The sequence below is a fragment of the Nycticebus coucang genome, chromosome 13 (assembly GCF_027406575.1).
Source record: "Nycticebus coucang isolate mNycCou1 chromosome 13, mNycCou1.pri, whole genome shotgun sequence".
Lineage (NCBI taxonomy): Eukaryota > Metazoa > Chordata > Mammalia > Primates > Lorisidae > Nycticebus > Nycticebus coucang.
This window is the reverse complement of record NC_069792.1, coordinates 34,853,864-34,871,667: the sequence shown is the minus strand read 5'-3', so window position 1 is coordinate 34,871,667 and position 17,804 is coordinate 34,853,864. Positions and strand designations below refer to the sequence as shown.

General features: G+C 40.7%; 1 protein-coding gene across 1 annotated transcript; it reads right to left on the bottom strand.

Moving 5' to 3' along the window:
- Positions 1 to 13,671: 13,671 nt before the first annotated feature.
- Positions 13,672 to 15,469, bottom strand: LOC128563208 (phosphoglycerate kinase 1-like). The gene has a single exon (XM_053558403.1). The coding sequence runs from the start codon at positions 15,401 to 15,403 to the stop codon at positions 14,132 to 14,134; it is 1,272 nt and encodes a 423-aa protein (XP_053414378.1). The 5' UTR covers positions 15,404 to 15,469; the 3' UTR covers positions 13,672 to 14,131.
- Between the last annotated feature and the right edge of the window lie 2,335 nt (positions 15,470 to 17,804).

Here is a 17,804-nt window from a genome sequence, read left to right as displayed (position 1 = left end):
AGTAGAGGAATTATAGGATCGAATGGCAGGTCTAATTTTAGATGTCTAAGTGTTCTCCAAACATCTTTCCAAAAGGAATGTATTAGTTTGCATTCCCACCAGCAGTGTAGAAGTGTTCCCTTTTCTCCACATCCATGCCAACATCTCTGGTTTTGGGATTTTGTGATGTGGGCTAATCTTACTATAGTTAGATGATATCTCAAAGTAGTTTTGATTTGCATTTCTCTTATTATTAAGGATGATGAGCATTTTTTCATATGCTCAGGCCGTGAGCCTGTCTTCTTCAGAGAAGTTTCTCTTCAAGTCCCATGCCTACCCTGAGATGGGATCATTTATTCTTTTCTTGCTAATAGGTTTGAGTTCTCTGTGGATTCTGGTTATTAAACCTTTGTTAGAGACATAACCTGCAAATATCTTCTCCCATTCTGAGGGCTGTCTGCTTGATTTACTTACTGTGTTCTTGGCTGTGCAGAAGCTTTTATGAATTTTCTTTAATAATCATGGTACCACTAAGTCATGGTGATTCTCTTTTCCCTGAGAGCTGCCCCCAATAGCAGGGCTGTACCTACTGAGGCCACCTCTGTAGACAGTGTGATTCTGGCCCCTGATTAATTCAGCCGAGGACATCCGACCCAAGCAAGAGAAATGAAATCTGCCAGGGATCTGGGAGTTTTGAACCCCAAAACAGATCGGGAATTATTAGGAATAATTTAACATGTAATAAGGCACTTCAGATCAGCACTAGATTAAAAAGTAATGTGCTTCTCAGGAATGGCCACCCTCAAACTGAACTGTGTGTTAGCATGCAATCCAACAAGACCACCTACTTAAGAGGAATAGTTGCATATGCAACTATTTCTAATATGTCCTACATAATATGTCATCCTTGTTATTAATAACATTTAGCATTTGCGAGCACAGGGTACCGTATATTATGCTAAATACTTGGTATTCAGGATCATGTTTAATCCTCACAATAACCTCAGGGGGGGATAATATTCTTTACATACTGAGGTCCAGCCATGTTATTTAATTAGCCCAATTTCCCTGCACGAGGTAATGCATCAGTGAAGTGGTGAAACTCCTGTGGAGACACAGCAGGGGTCCACAGTGTCAACCACTGCCTGCTGGTGCTCACCTGCCTGCACATTAGAACCACCTGGAGAGCTTATAGAACTTGTCACTGCTGTGGGCCCCCTGAGTGCGTCTGATTGCCAGGTCTGGAGTGTTCCCAGCCATCTGTATTGTCAAAATGTTTTCCAGGCGAGGTTATCAGGTAGCCAGGATTGAAAACCATTTTGTTTCCCAATAGTAACCAATTTCTTAGAAGTATCCAACCCACCCACTCACCCATTTACCTGCCTCCACAAACTCTGAGGATTTTAGGGCACAGTTTGAGATCTTAAAAAATGGAAATGTTGCTGTGAGCCAACCCTTTGCCACCTGATGAGCCTGTTTGGAAAATTGTTGTCTCAGCCTTTTCTATTCCCACCAGTTAACACTAGATGGCAAACTACACATAAGAATCATGTTAAGCATTTCCATTTCTGAAACATTTCCTTTTCTTCAAATCCCCTCATTAGGCAATATTTGATATTATAGTGTGAAAACCCGGGGAAGTCTTCATAAATTGAATTACTCTGTATTGTGGGTTAATTTGCATTCCCTTAAGCAGAGCTTTGGGCCTCCTGTATATACTATGGATTTTAGTTGTCTTCTAACTTCAGTTTTTGAAAAGTAGTCATTAATCACAAACATAAGATGAAATATGTACTGTTTTATCATATATGAGAGCACTTTAGACCAATATATTTCAGTATTACTGTTAAAAAATTGACCCACTAATCACAATGTTTGCAAATATCCTACTTAACTTTTCTCTGGGAGCTTGTCATATCTCCAGGGGTACAAGGCAGGAGACACATAGACCTTTTCCTTAGAAACTGTTTGCTTGGATGATGGAGATATAAAAGTGGAATATAAAAGGAACAATAGAAGAAAAAGTACACAACGTACTACTTATGTTGTGTAACAATATAAGAACATTATCCTTGATTTAGTCTTTTTGTGATGGGCAAAATACCCCCACATCCCTGATCTCAAAGTGGCTGCAGTTTGCCCAGCCACATCCAAGGTGCTGCTGTACTCAAAGCACTTGGGACGGGGTGCACCTGTGCAGGGTGCTTGGGCTTTTCCAAGCAGCAATAGTATTCTACATTCTAAATTTCTTTCACTACCTTACATTTTAAAGTGTTAGCCCCTTTACATCATTCATCTGACCCCACATATGGTGAATGGTGAGGTGTAGGGATTTAGAGGTTCAAGTAAATGATCACCCACTCAGTGGCTTCTCAGTTCTCTTGGGGTAAAGTCTAAATTCCTTAATATGGATTACAAGGCCATTTGAGACCTGTCTCCCCTCCCTCTCTCAACCTTCCGTCCCAATCCCCAGGCCTCACATACCCACCCAGAGATGGGACTGGATCTTTTTCAGCTTCAACAGCGTACCTTCTTCTACCTTAAACTTCACAACAAACTGAGTTTTCCTTTTTGTTTTTTGTTTTCCGCCACCTTCATCTTGAACCCATAGCCACTCATGCTTAACCCACCTCCATATGTCTAACTTCTACCTACACATTATCTACATATTTTTTATTAGCTTACACACAACTTCCTCCAGGAAGCCTCCCTAGCTGTTTAACCATGCATTTATTTCCTCTCCTAAATGTTGTGCATTTCTTCATTCAGACTATTGACCTATGTGATGATTGCTTTTTGTTGGTAAAGACAGGACTATAAACACCATGGAGGGAGACTTTTGCTCATTCTTATATTCTCAACATCCAGCAGAGTGCTTGACACATAACCAGATCTCTGTAAATGATGTCTCAACATCTAATAGCACCCCTCTTCTGCCATTTCATACTGAGGGGTAGACAACAGAAACTTGATGCATGCATGCAAATAATAGATTATCTAGAACTGGACCAAATTGTCCTTTTCAGAAAATTAAAGGACCAGCCAACCTAGTACTTCATTTGTTAAAAAAAGAAAAAAAAAAAAGAACAGAGCAAGACAAAACTTTTCTATGTGGCACTCCAGAGTGAAGATTCTTGGAGGGCCTGAGGAAAGCCCTGTGTGTGTGTGTGTGTGTGTGTGTGAGTCATGCTGGAGGTAAGAGGAGGTTGTGCATGTGAAATCAGAACTATTGTACTTGTTTATCAGTCAATGAGTTTTACTTTTGCAATCAAAAAGCAACTGTACTTCCTTGTTGCTCTTCATTAAACTCATGGTACATATACGGCCTAGAAAACACATGTGAAAAAGTGATGTGGATGTTTTGATAGGACAAATCCCTACCCTCTTTTGTGCCCTGTCTTGCTTGGCTGCAAATTTCCACCTTACTTCTTGTCTTTGTTACTTGCTAGCTCACTCTTATGAAGGTATTTATAATAGCTTTAAAGAATAATTCTTAGAATTACTGGGAATGAAGGCACACTCTAGATTGTTTTGATGTATTTCTATCTGGGAAATTCACTCTCTTCTCTTGACAGGCAACCACCCTGCCTGTCAAAATCACTACAAATGGGGTTAAGGCTGGGATTTATACCAATAGGGACTATCTGCTGTACCTACCTGAGGATTGGATATGGGTGAGGCTGGGACTTATCTTGTTTCACTCTCCCCATCATTCCCATAAAGAAATTCTAATGAGACAATAATTTGAGACCTCTCAGCTGAATGACCTCTGGGAGCCATTAGAGTGTGCACTGTTATGTCCCTTTCTGTCTTAGAAAGCAGGATTGAGGCTGTCGGGCAGCAGCATTTGCTGGGTTTTCCCTTTGTCAGATGCTCAGTGTCACAGGGCTCCAGCGTCCCTGGGGTAGTGGCTGGGCCTCACCATACCAAGAGCAGCTTTATATTAACTGGGTAACAGATGGGCCACTTGGTCCAGGTGAAACCCTAGAGCCTGAGTAATCTAACTGGGAAAAGCCCTTTAGTGCTCTGTAGGTCAGCACAGAGCTCATCCAAATGCTAAATTCTGTGGTATTAAGCAAAGGGACCCACTTAAAGACAAGGTCCTTCAGTTCAACCAATATTCTAAGCACACATTCCTATAGGGTGGGCAAGGCTTTGCAGGGAAGATGGAGTGCTGTCCTCCAGACAGTTACAGTTAGTAAGAGCCGGCGTTTAGTGAGCACCTGATAGTTAATGTATATGATCTAATTTTAAAACCTTGGGCATTACTCCTTTTTTACATATAAAGAACTAAGTCTAGAATGGACAAGAAACTTGTCTACAGCGGTGCAGATGGGTGTTGGAGTTAGGATCCCCAGCAGGTGCTTCCTCTGCCTACTGTGCCATGTCCAGCATGGGGAGCAGTGTGTTTGCATGTGTAGGAATCGTGTGTGTGCACATGCATGTGTGTGAAAGAGAAATAAAATGTGTATATCAGTAATGATAACACCAAAAAGAAGAAAATAGGAAAAGTACAATGGAGTGAGACCAACAATTTTGTACACAGATTTGGAGGGCAAACATTCCCTAAGAGAAGTAGATAGACTTTATGGAAAAGTTGGCCTCTCTATTCAAAGGCCTTAAAGAATGGATGAAATTTAAAAAGATAGAGGTGAGACTAGCCTATCATCTAGATCAGTGGTTCTCAACCTTCCTAATGCCACAACCCTTTAATACAGATCCTTATGTTGTGGTGACCCCAACCATAAAATTACACAATTGTACATAAAATTACATATTATTGTCTCATTACATAATTTTATGGTTGGGGGTCACCACAACATAAGGAACTGTATTAAAGGGTTATAGCATTCAGAAGGTTGAGAACCACTGATCTAGATGAAACAGTGTGAAAAACCTGTGGAGTCAAGGAAGGATTTGTAAGCTTAGGGAAGGGTGGGAAGTCCAATTTAGGGAGCAAGTAGGGTAGGTCCAACGGGCCAGCAGGAAGAACCCCACTGAAGAAGTTCGTTTGTAAGAGCTGGAGTTTAGTGAGCACCGGATAGTTAATATACATGATTTAATTTGATTTGAAAAAGTGGAGTATTACTCCCTTCTTACAAATAAAGGCACTAAATCTAGAATGGATAAAAAACTTGCCCATAGATATTCGTACTAAACTTGCCTGTGCATAGACATTTAGTACTAGGGTACTAAATCTAAAATGGATGAAAAACTTGCCCATGGATATTTAATCCTCAGCTGCAGGACTCTGGATGCCAGCCTGGGCTCTGAACTTTGCCAACGGCTGGTGAAATATTGGGGAGCAGCAGAGAGATTGGTAGCAACCTACATGCAGGATTTAGAGATGGGAGAAGAACAATTTGCCTACAGGAGTAATTGGAAAGGAGGGAGCCATTTCAAAGACTTTTATGGCAGTTTAAGAAAGAACAAGTGAGGGCAACTTGGCTGTGGGCACCATGAACTAGAGGCGAGGAAGAGATCCAAAGCTCTTGTTGGAGACATCGTTTGTAGGATTTTAGTAATGATTAGGGGGATGGTGATGCAGGAGTGCATTTGAGACATACTGAACATTGAGCAAGAGTAGGAAATCTTGGTAGAGATGTTCAGAGAGCAGTTGGAATAGCCAACTGAGTTTTGTGAGGATTAGGGAGACCAAGAGTTGTCTGCTTACAGGTGATAGTTGACACTGTAGGAGAGGTGATTGCAGAAAGTCAGAAGGATGAGATCAGAGACTTTAATAAAAGCAGATTCTCTTTGGAGAAAGATTTATTCCAGAAGTTGACCTGTATAAAATAAAAATAGTGACTAAGAGCTTTTAAACCCAACAGAAACTATTTTTTGTTTTTGTTTTTGCTTTCTCAATTATTGGTATACCATAACAGTTTTTTCAATTTTCTCCTATTTTTTTTTCGCTATGTACTGTGTAATATAAAACACACAACAGAGATCTACCAGAACACCTGTTCCTGCATCTATTAATTTTTCCTGCTTGTTTCAGCACTAGAAGGTGATCCTATCTCATTACTTAGTAATTATCTGGGCAGTGCTACAATCAGAACAAACAGTTTTGCACCCAGAAACACTTCAGAGGACAAGAAGCTTAGGCCACTACACTTTGAAACACGCAAAGAAAAATTAATAGATTTGAATGATACCTATCTTAATCTTAAGTCACTTGGTTGGTGGCAAATAATTACACAAGGGCATATAATGATTGAGGAAATAACTACTATAAAATAAATAAAAAAAATACCATGGAAATGGATCCGTTTATACTGACATTAGATTCTACTCACAGCAGGCTCCCAGCACCTGAAAGGGCGGCTCCCCTCTGTCCATCTCCACCCTCCATCCCCAAAACATGAATGTCCCTTTCAGGGGAATCCATTCCACCAAAGGCAAATGCACCTTTGGCTTCTCCCTCTTTCCTCTAGTGGTAAAACTCAGGATAGGTTCCAGGGGAGAATCTGTTTAAATATTTTGACTCTTTGAAAGAATCAGATCTTGTTTGTGTTTTTATTCATCAACTCCTTTTTTATACATCATTTTTAAATTAATCAACTCCTTAAGTCAATGGAGAGGACAGAGAGCTCTAAAATAATTCACTTGAGTAAATTCAACCAGTAAGGAGTTGCTTCCTATTTTCTGGACACCCATGAGGCAGTACAGACATTGGTAAGAAAGGCTTTGGAGTCAAAGAGTCCAGAATTCAACTCTCTGCTCTTTTATTTTGTTCTGTCATTTAAGGAAGTATTTTTGGGGAACCAACAGTGGCAGGTTTTAGGTGCTGGGGTTATAGTGAGGAACAAGCAGACACACTCCCTGCTCTCATGGACCATGTGTGACAGTTGAAGGAGACAATGAAAAATATACCGTCATGAAAACCAAAATATGGCCCCAAGGCTTAGGGTTCCTGGGTGGTCTGTAACTGCCTAGATGGCCACGGAAGCTGGCTGAGGGGTTCTCTCTCCTGTCTGCGTGATCTTGTTCAAGATTCTTAGTTCTCAGTTCCGAAACTAAGTTGTTGGGAATATTTAGCTCAATAAAAACTGCAAGTCACTAAATACATGGCCTGGCAGGCAAGACACATGCAATGAACGCTATCTGATACGGTTTTTAGTTTCCGAATGAGTGGACTTGGCATTGTTTGCTCACTCACTGCTGTATCCTCAGTGCATAGAGCCATTCCTGGCACATGGAAGACATTCAATAAATACATGTTAGCTGAATGACTTTAAGAATAAAAAGAATCATGATAGAAAAGGAAAAGATGGAGATAAATGAAGCTGCAAAAACAATTCATAGACTGCTTGCTGCAGCCTTGGCAAATTAAATGTACAAAATGTAAATTTTTAGGGGGAACCCATGTCAAATAATCGTGAGGGCTCAGAAATTGAAATCGTAACTAATCCTCAAATGGAGGAATCAAATACTTTCCCTCTGTCTTCATTCGCTAGGCAGTGGTTCTCAACTTTCCTAATGCACCAACCGTTTAATAGAGTTCTTCATGTTGTGGTGACCCCAACCATAAAATTATTTTCTGTTTAAACATTCTGACTCTTTGAAAGGATCAGATCTTGTTTGTGTTTTTATTCATCAACTCCTTTTTTATTCATCATTTTTTAATTCATCAACTCCTTAAGTCAATGCAGAGGATATAGAGCTCTAAAATAATTCACTTGGGGGTCAGCACAACATGAGGAACTGTATTAAAGGGTCACGGCATTAGGAAGGTTGAGAACCACTGCACTAGGGAGTATACTACTTGGCCCATTCCACCTTTCCCAAGCACAGCTAAAGCAGCTTTGATAACAAGTTAATGAGACAACTAGAGCTATTGACTCATCCTGTTCATTTTGATTTAAGGAGATGGTTAAAAACTTGGTCTTAGATCAAAAAGAAATGGTAAACATATACCACAATTTATTAATCCATTCATAGGTCGATGGGCAATTGGTTTCTTCCATGACTCGGCTATTATGAATTGAGCTGCAATGAACAATCTGATGCAAATATCTTTGTTATAAAGTGATTTTTAATGTTTTGGATATACACCTAGTAGAGGAATTACCGGATCAAACAGCAGGTCTACTTTTAGATCCCTGAGTATTCTCCATACTTCTTTCTAAAAGGGACATATTAGCTTACTCTCCCACCAGCAGTGCAGAAATGTTCCCTTTTCTCCACATCCACGCCAACATTTGTAGTTTGGGGATTTTGTTATGTGAGCCACTCTTACTGGAGTTAGAGGATATCTCAAAGTGGTTTTGATTTGCATTTCTCTAATGATTAAAGATGATGAGCATTTTTTCATGTCATGTAATGATAGGCCATGTGCCTATCATCTTCAGAGAAGCTTCTGTTCAAGTCTCTTGCCCACAATGAAATGGGATTACTTGTTCTTTTCTTATTAATAAGTTTGAGTTCTCTGTGGACTCTAGTTATCAAACCTTTGTCAGAAGCATAACCTGCAAATATCCTCTCCCGTTCTGAGGGCTGTCTGCTTGCTTTACTTACTGTGTTCTTGGCTATGCAGAAACCTTTTAGTTTGATCAGATCACAGGAATGTATTTTTGGTGTTGCTTCAATTGCTCAGGGGATCCTCCTCATAAAGTATTCTCCCAGGCCAATTTCTTCAAATGTTTCTCCTGCACACTCTTCAAGAATCTTTATAGTTTCATGTCTTAAGTTTAAGTCTTTTGTCCAGTGAGAGTCGATTTTTGTTAATGGTGAATGATGTGGATCCAGTTCAGTCTTCTACAAGTTGCCAGCCAATTCTCCCAGTACCAATTGTTAAGTGGGGAATCTTTCTCCCAATTTATATTTTTGATTGGCTTATCAAAGATCAAATGATAATAAGTATCAGGGTTCATCTCTTGGTTCTCAATTCTATACCATAAGTGACCATCGACCCATGAATTGATTAATGAATTATAGTATATGTTTACCATGGAATATTGTGCAGCCTTAAAAAAGATGGAGACTTTACCTCTTTTATGTTTACATGGACGGAGCTGGAACATATCCTACTTAGTAAAGTATCTCAAGAATGGAAGAATAATATCCCATGTACTCAGTACTATTATGAAACCAATTTACAATCACTCACACTTTCTTCTTCTTTTTTTTTTTTTCTTTTTGTAGAGACAGAGTCTCACTTTATGGCCCTCGGTAGAGTGCCGTGGCCTCACACAGCTCACAGCAACCTCCAACTCCTGGGCTTCAGCAATTCTCTTGCCTCAGCCTCCCGAGTAACTGGGACTACAGGCACCCGCCACAACACCTGGCTATTTTTTGGTTGCAGTTTGGCTGGGGCCGGGTTTGAACCCGTCACCCTTGGTATATGGGGCCGGTGCCTTACCGACTGAGCCACAGGCGCCGCCCAATCACTCACACTTTCATATGAAGAATGATCACAACTATGGCCCAAGATGCAGGAGGGAGGAGGGGACGGGGGGGGGGAGTCAGATGGAGGGAGGGTGAATGGTGGGAATCACACCTATGGTGCATAATGCCAGGGTACATGTCATATCTATTAGTATAGAGTATAAATGTCTTAACACAATAATTAAGTAAATGAGATGAGATATATATTAACCAGTGTGATATAAGTGTTACTAATTCTATATGAAATCAGCACATTGTACCCCATAAATGCATTAATGTATACATGATCTTTGTGTTTATGATTTAATAAAAACAAACAAAAAGAAATCATCGAAATGTGATTCCTACAATTTTTTAAACATCATAATGAAGAATAAACATAAAGAAATCAAATATTTTTATTTCATTAACAACTAAAAGAACAAAATCTCTTGTAATGAAAGTGAACATATGTTCATTTTTAACCCTGGGCACTCATGGGTGCTTTGAAAACCATTATGGAAACGTTATCACCTGATTGAAGAATCGAAGTTCACAAATTTTCACTTTTTACTCATTTCCTTGCATGTTTGATCCAGATAATTTGAGAATTACACTATTTTGCTTTTCATTAAAAGTGACTTCTTTCCGTTTACCACTCTTGGACGTAGTTATAAGCTACAAATAGTCTCTATAAAACCAATGTTGAACATATGCTGAGATGACAAACAGGAGCATAAACAGAGCAGTAATCCTCTACCAGCTTGGAAATCCGCTGCCTCTGCACAACAGGTGAAAGTCCCATTTTCCTTCCTCAGAGGACTGTTATGTGACTTCCCGGAACTCTCAGGTAGGACAACCAACTGCTTAAATGCAGATTATTTTATCATTATAACAGTTGTAGACATGCCTGTTGAATTTATCGTATTTGTACAATGGGATGTTATTTGAAATCTCTCATGTTGTTAGGAATTTCAGTGGTTCCAAGTTATGAATAAAAAGCAATTTATGGTTCAAATACCCAATGCAAAGATGCACCTGTGTTTAAAGCCAACTACCCCCCAAAAGGCTGGCTACAGAGCGAGACTGTTCAGATGCTGCCTGCCTTAGGAGGGGGAGACTCAACCTGTCTTGGAAGGCGCAGTTTACAGGGTGAGAGATGATTTGCTCACAGCAATCCCAAGAGCTGGAGATGCCAAGAGAATCCCCATCAGGCTCGGTGCCATCTGAACAAGAGAAAAATGGGCACTTTTCCCTCAGATGTCTGTGTGGTCAGGGGCTTGTGGGTCTGTTGTGTCCTCCTTAAGCAGGGGGAGAGGTCCAGGGTACCTTGTATCTCAGAGACTGCAGGTAAGGAGTGGGGTCAGGGATGCTTGTGGTGCCAGGAGGAGAGGACGATGGATCCCTTGTGTCCTTTCCAGCCTGAGAGAGGATGCCGTGGGGAGGTGAGATTCGCAGCTGCAGGTCTTCTGGGAAACCACAGGATGGGAAGCAAGGAAGTACAGGCCACAGGGCAGGGCCGGGTGGATGGGCCAGCTAGGGGCTGGCAGTGGAGGGGACCAAGCTTCGGGCTGAGCGAGGGGAGCTTTAAAGGCTCAAGCCCTGGCTGGGTGCAGTGGCTCACATCTGTAATCCTAGCACTCTGTGAGGCCTAGGTGGGTGGTTTGCCTGAGCTCACAGGTTCAAGACCAGCCAAAGCAAGAGCCAGACCCACCATCTCTAAAAATAGCCAGGTGTTGTGGTGGGCTCCTGTAGTCCTAGCTACCTGGGAAGCTGAGATAAGAGAATTGCTTGATCCCAAGAGTTTGAGGTTGCTGTGAGCTGTGATGCCACAACACTCTACTAAGGGCAACAAAGTGAGACTGTGTCTGAAATAAATAAATAAATACATAAATAAATGAAATAAAGGCTGAAGCCACACTTTAGCAGTGCATGTTGGAGCCTCTTCCCCTCCCTAAGGACTCCAGATTAGCAACTGTGGACAACCAAGGGGAAGGCTCCAACCACACAACAGACCCACATGCCCCTAAGTAAGGATGAGTTTATACTTTTCAAGGCACCGAAGGAACCTGCGCTTAGAAAAGGGAAGAGGGGATGGAGCACATCATGCCCCCTCCCTATAGGAAAAACACTGGAACTAGATAGTTGGGTCTTGCCAAGCTGCGGCCATGGGGGAGAGTTTCAAGTTAAAACTGTGATTTGACCTTTTTTTTTTTTTTTTTTTTTGTGCAGTTTTTGGCTGGGGCTGGTTTTGAACCTGCTACCTCAGGCATATGGGGCTGGCGCCCTACTCCTTTGAGCCACAGGCGTTGCCTGTGATTTGATCTTTTTAAATGACCAGAAAAGAGTCTTTAGGAATGAAACAAGATTTCTGTGATAATCAGAATTGGTCAGAAGTGAGCTCCATTACTGACCGGTTGCAGCACAGATAAGAGAGGATGGCAATTAGGTGACAGGTGGCTATACATCTCTACAACCAGAGACTTTATCTTCATATTTGAAATGACTGATTCCTCTGGTATCTGAGAAAAAAAAAAAACATGCAGAGAGGATCTGGAGAGAGGAGAACCAGTTTACAAATTTGGGAAAGTGAATAGCAAAATGAAGTTGACAGTTTGGCGGGGCTTGGGAAAAACATTCATCTACTTTCATAAAATTAGTACAATTATTGGTTCTTCAAATGGAGAGATTGTCCTGAACGTATCCAAAGCCCAATAGTAATAACTATTACTCTATCAACATAGAAATTACAAACCACTCTATTATGGTCCTCAACCTGCTCTTGGAGGTGTCAAGGCAACAGAGGCCAGGGTTAAGGGCAGTTGTCTAAATCAGGTCCACATGTCCAATGGAAGGGATGTAAAAACCAATATGCTAAGCATGGATAAACTCTCAAATTTCCTTCCATCTCCTAGAACTCTCAGTAATCTTAAATACAGTATACACGATGACATGAAATAATTAAAAACATACAACTGACAAACGAACTGAAGTGTTACACATGGAACAGTGGCTCATGCCTAAAATCCAGTGCTCTGGGAGGCCAAGGCAGGTGGATTGCTTGTGCTCAGGAGTTCAAGACCAGTCTGAGCAAGAGTGAGACCCCATCTCTACTAAAAATAGAAATGCTAGCTGCACATCATTTCAGGTGCCTATCGTCCCAGCTACTTGGGAGGCTGAGGCAAAAGGGTCACTTGAGCCCAAGAGTTTGAAGTTGCTGTGAGATATGACACCATGGTCCTCTAGCTTCAGTGACAGAGTGCTCTAGCTTGGGTGACAGAAAACAAACAAACAACAAACGAACCAAAACAGCAAAAATCCGAAGTGCTATACTAGGCGAAAGCACTAATTGCTTAGATGCTATTAGTAGGAAACAATCAGCACAATTTTTCTGGTGAATGGGGAGAACAAAAATAATGAGCTAACAGCATGCAAAAATGCTTTTTTTGTATTTTAAGAGGGTTATTTTAAGAGCATACAATTTATATGGCACCATTAATGACATGGCTCATTACAATGTCCATTTCAACTTCAGACATTGAGGAGGGTGTTTTTCTGGAGCCAATCTTAGGAACTTCCCTCAAATCAACCTTTCTGCACCAGACCAGGTTCAGATATGGATTATTGGTCCAGTTTCTTCCTAAATCCCCAGTTTATGTGAGAGAGTATGTGTGTGTATAAATGTGTTGGGATTAGATAATAGTTTGTATTAGTTTCCTTCAGCTATTGTAGTGCATTTTCAAAATCTGATAATTTAAATAACAGAAATTTATTCTCTCAGTTCTATAGTCCAGAAATTTGAAATTGACTATCACTGGGCCCAAATCAAAATGTCAACGATGGAGTACTCCTTGCAGAGGAGTACTTTGCTCCTTCTGTTTCTGGTGGCTTCTGCCTGCATTCCTTGGCTTGTGGTGGCATCACTCCAATCTCTGCCTGTGTTTTCACATGTTATTTGAGAGTCTCCCTCTGCTTCTCCCTTACAAAGAGACTTGTGGTGGCATTTATGACAGTCTCCTCATATGAGCATCCTTAATGTAATCACATCTGCAAAGACACTTTTTTCTGAATCCCAAGTGTATGTGTCTCTGTGTAGATGAGTATCTTGTGCCTTTCAGTGACTGTCCAGCCAACTTAGCCTCTTTAAGTAGACCCACTTCCCAGAAGTGATGAAGAACACCTCTCAGCTGTCACACTGTTGACTGCTGACAATCTGTGTCTACCACGTCAGGTCTGTAGGACTGTCCCTCACATCTCTTGCCCTGTGCTGCCATCACCTTCTGGTGACCCTGAAGTCCTATCTCTACCTCTCACTCCTTACTCTTTTTTTTTTTTTCCCAGTTTCAATGGATATTTTTATTGTTTATTTAACAGATCGTGGACTTTGTCTCCCTACCTTCAACTGGAATTCATCTTGTTTCCATGCTGAGTAGTAAAATAGTGACAAAGCTAATCAGAATAAGCTACTGCAAAAAGAGAACTAAGCTAACTAACACAACTCACTTTCTTTTAACAGGCCAAATATAAGTATTTGCACTCTAGAATGCACAACGGTTTAGTCACTAAGAAATTCAAACAGGATCTTGAAGAATATAGGCAAATCCAGGGTACAGTAAAGATAAGTTGAGATGCTGTGCAACTGTTTTTAAGTTCCTGGCACTGCATCTCTTGGATAATAACTAAATCTTGACATGAAGTAGGTTTCAGCTAATCCCAAGCAGAGATGCAAAAAACACTAAGTTGACTTAGCAGCTATGCATAGGAACAAAAAGGCGGGAAAGTACTAAATATTGCTGAGGGCATCCACCCCAGGAAGGACTTTACCTTCCAGGAGCTCTAAACTGGCACCACTCCCAGTGTTCACATGGCTGACTTTATCCTCTGTGTTCCATTTGGCACAGCAAGTGGCAGTGTCTCCACCACCTATGATGGTGATGCAGCCTCTAGAAGTGGCTTTCACGACCTCATCCATGAGGGCTTTGGTTCCCCGGGCAAAAGCTTCCCATTCAAATACCGCTACAGATCCATTCCATACAATCTGCTTAGCCCAAGAGACGGCTTCAGCATACTTCTTGCTGCTCTCAGGACCACAGTCCAAGTCCATCCAGCCATCAGGTATGCCAGAATCCACAGTGGCTTGGCCAGTCATGGCATTCTCATCAAACTTGTCAGCAGTGACAAAGTCAACGGGCAAGGTGATTTTCACACCGTTTTTCTCAGCTTTGGACATTAGATCTTTGACAATCTTGGCTCCTTCTTCATCAAACAGAGAAGTGCCAATCTCCATGTTGTTGAGCACTTTAAGGAAGGTAAAAGCCATTCCACCACCAATAATCATTTCATTGACTTTGTCCAGCATATTATTGATGAGGTGGATCTTGTCTGCAACTTTACCTCCGCCCAAGATGGCCAGGAAGGGTCGCTCTGGGCTCTCCAAGGCCTTGGCAAAGTAGTTCAGTTCCTTCTTCATCAAAAAACCACCAGCCTTCTCTGGCAGATTAACTCCTACCATGGAGCTGTGGGCTCGGTGAGCAGTGCCAAAAGCATCATTGACATAGACATCCCCTAGCTTGGAAAGTGAAGCTCGAAAAGCTTCTATTTTGGCTGGCTCAGCTTTAACCTTTTTCCCAGAAGCATCTTTTCCCTTCCCTTCTTCCTCCACATGAAAGCGGAGGTTCTCTAGCAGGATGACCGACCCAGCAGATGGGTTGGCACAGGCTTTCTCCACCTCTGGACCTACACAGTCCTTCAAGAACAGAACATCCTTGCTCAGCAAAGATTTGAGTTCTACAGCAACTGGCGCTAAGGAATACTTGTCAGGCATAGGGACACCATCAGGCCGGCCCAGATGACTCATAAGTACAACTGACTTGGCTCCACTGTCCAAGCAGAATTTGATGCTTGGGACTGCAGCTTTGATCCTCTGGTTGTTCGTTATCTGATTGTTATTCATGGGAACGTTGAAGTCCACTCTCATAACGACCCACTTCCCCTTCACGTCCAGTTTGTCCAGAGTCAGCTTGCTAGAAAGCGACATTTTGGCAATATAGTGCATGGGAGAGGCTGGGGAGACTCAGAACTAGCGGAAAACATGGCCAACATGCACACAGGACTCGTGCAAAATGCCCTCACTCCTTACTCTTGAATCAGAAACCAAACCAAATATTTCAATTGTTCAAATTCCCAAACACACAGCAGCAAGGGGCTAGCTCCAAAGGTCCCTTGGTGTTGTGAGTAGATATCTCTGGGTGTGGGGCCCTTGGCCTCTGAGGCTATTTAATGCAGAAAGACTGTAGTGACAGAATTCAGGAGCCTGTAACCAGGAGTGATTCTCTGATTACAATCACTCTTGTGTTAGGGCATGGCTGCTTCTGAAGCAGCATCTCACTAACCTCACTCAGGAGGAATAGCTGCTCATCTTCCAGGCCCTGTGAAAATAACTGAACTGTACTAAAACTGTAGAAGTCAACACCCAAGGACTCTGCAGTTTGGCCTTGAGATTCTCATTCTGACTAAAGACTTAGCCCCCATTGAAGGCAATGTTAGAATGAGTTCAATCATAGATGCGCTGGGCCTTGAGTAAAGTTCAGGTAAGAAAAGGGCAGACCTGCCCAAAGCATGTCCTCTGATAAGACTGGATTTGCCCACCTTCTAAAGATATACATATATATATAAAAAAAGGGTTGATGTGATTAAAACTGACACTTTAATATTGAACTCCCAGACTTCTGTTCCTGAAAGTGCTTGTTCTTTCCTTCTCTTTCCTCCTTTGCTCAAACCCTAGCAAAGGATATGAGTATCTCCATCATGGTAAACATGACATGACATATGGTGTAACATACAATTGTGACAATAATGAAGAAACCGACATTTTATAATCAAAAAACCCTACAAAGTGGCTATTTTGGATATTAATAATCTTTCCATCACATATGTCTTAGGAATAATTTTAGGGACAACATACTGATTAGCTTTTTTTGTTTGTTGTTTACATGGTTTCTATTGTATTCCATTACCCAACTAAACCTCACTGACTTTGCTATTTCTTGTGGTATGGTAGCTAGATTAGAAGTGAAGTTACATATCCTAACACAATTTCCACAAGAGTGATTACACAAGAGTAATTAATAACTCCAGAAAAATCACATATTCTTTTTTTACTTAATTTCTTCTATTAAATATGTGTTTCTGTAAGTTAATGAAATGTATCTCCTGAAAGTGGAGAAGACCATGTCTTCATGAAGGGTTATGATTTTGTGAGAGAAAAAGTGACATCAATTCAAGATATTCCTATTATTCTATTTAAACATCCTAATTCACTGTAGACATAAAGACTGACTAATGAAATTGTATTATTCAAAGTCAAACACAGTAAGAAGAAGATTATATTTTTATGGCAAGGATAGGAGAAATGTCCATCTATAGGAGAATATACATGGAAAAGTTTATATTCTACAAAATAATTAAACAAAAAACATTTTACTCTTTTTTTTTTTTTTAGCTTTCATAGCATTTTCTTAGTTATTTTGCTGAGACTTTTACATTACACATTTACTCTTTGAAGACTCCAAAGAATCAGTCTGTATTAGAGTTAATAAATAAATGAAAGGATTTTGTTTCTGCAAGTAAAATTAATACTTAGGTTGTCCATTTTGCCACTTCTCTTAAGAAGTGGATCAAGAAGTCCTTATTCGTGGGCTCTCCCCTCCTCTCAGTATAACCTAACCTCTTTCTAAGTCTTTAATTATACATTATTTATATTTCACTGTAGAGATTAGAGTTTGAGTTCTAGGATTGGTGCCTCAGAGTTCAAAGTCTAGATCCACCCTTCTTATTTATAGAACCTTGGGCAAGTTTCTTAACTTCTATAGACTTCAATTTTCTCATTTAAAAAGTAGAAATAATAATAGTATATATCTCAGAGGGTTGTTGTGCAGATAAAAGCTTAGTTAGTAAAAGGCTTTTAAAAGAGTGTAGCTAAGTAATGTTATTTTCTTTTAATATATGACAAATGTTTCTTGAATTAGACTTACTAATGTTTGTGTCCTTCTCGTTCCTGTTAATCTTGTTCATGCCTCACATTCCATTATTGGAATGGTAGTGATGTGGGAGTTATTTATAGCCTACTGTTCACAGTCATCACTGAGGCATGGTTTTCACATACGTCTGCCTCCTGTGCACACAAGGTGCATAGAATTAGTCACTGCTGCAGATACTGACATGCTGGGAGCTTGTTGAAAAGTCATGCAAAAAATTTGAAACTTTCAACCTCTAGCATAATGGGTTAAACTGTGAGCTCTATAAGAGAATGGAATGGGACTGTCTTCTGAACTTTTTATCTCTCTCACATGTCTGGTACAGTGCATTGTACATGGCAGATTGCTAATTAGTATTTGTTGAACCGAATTATCTCAGGCATTCAAAATATCCATGAACACAGACCTACGAGGTTTCAA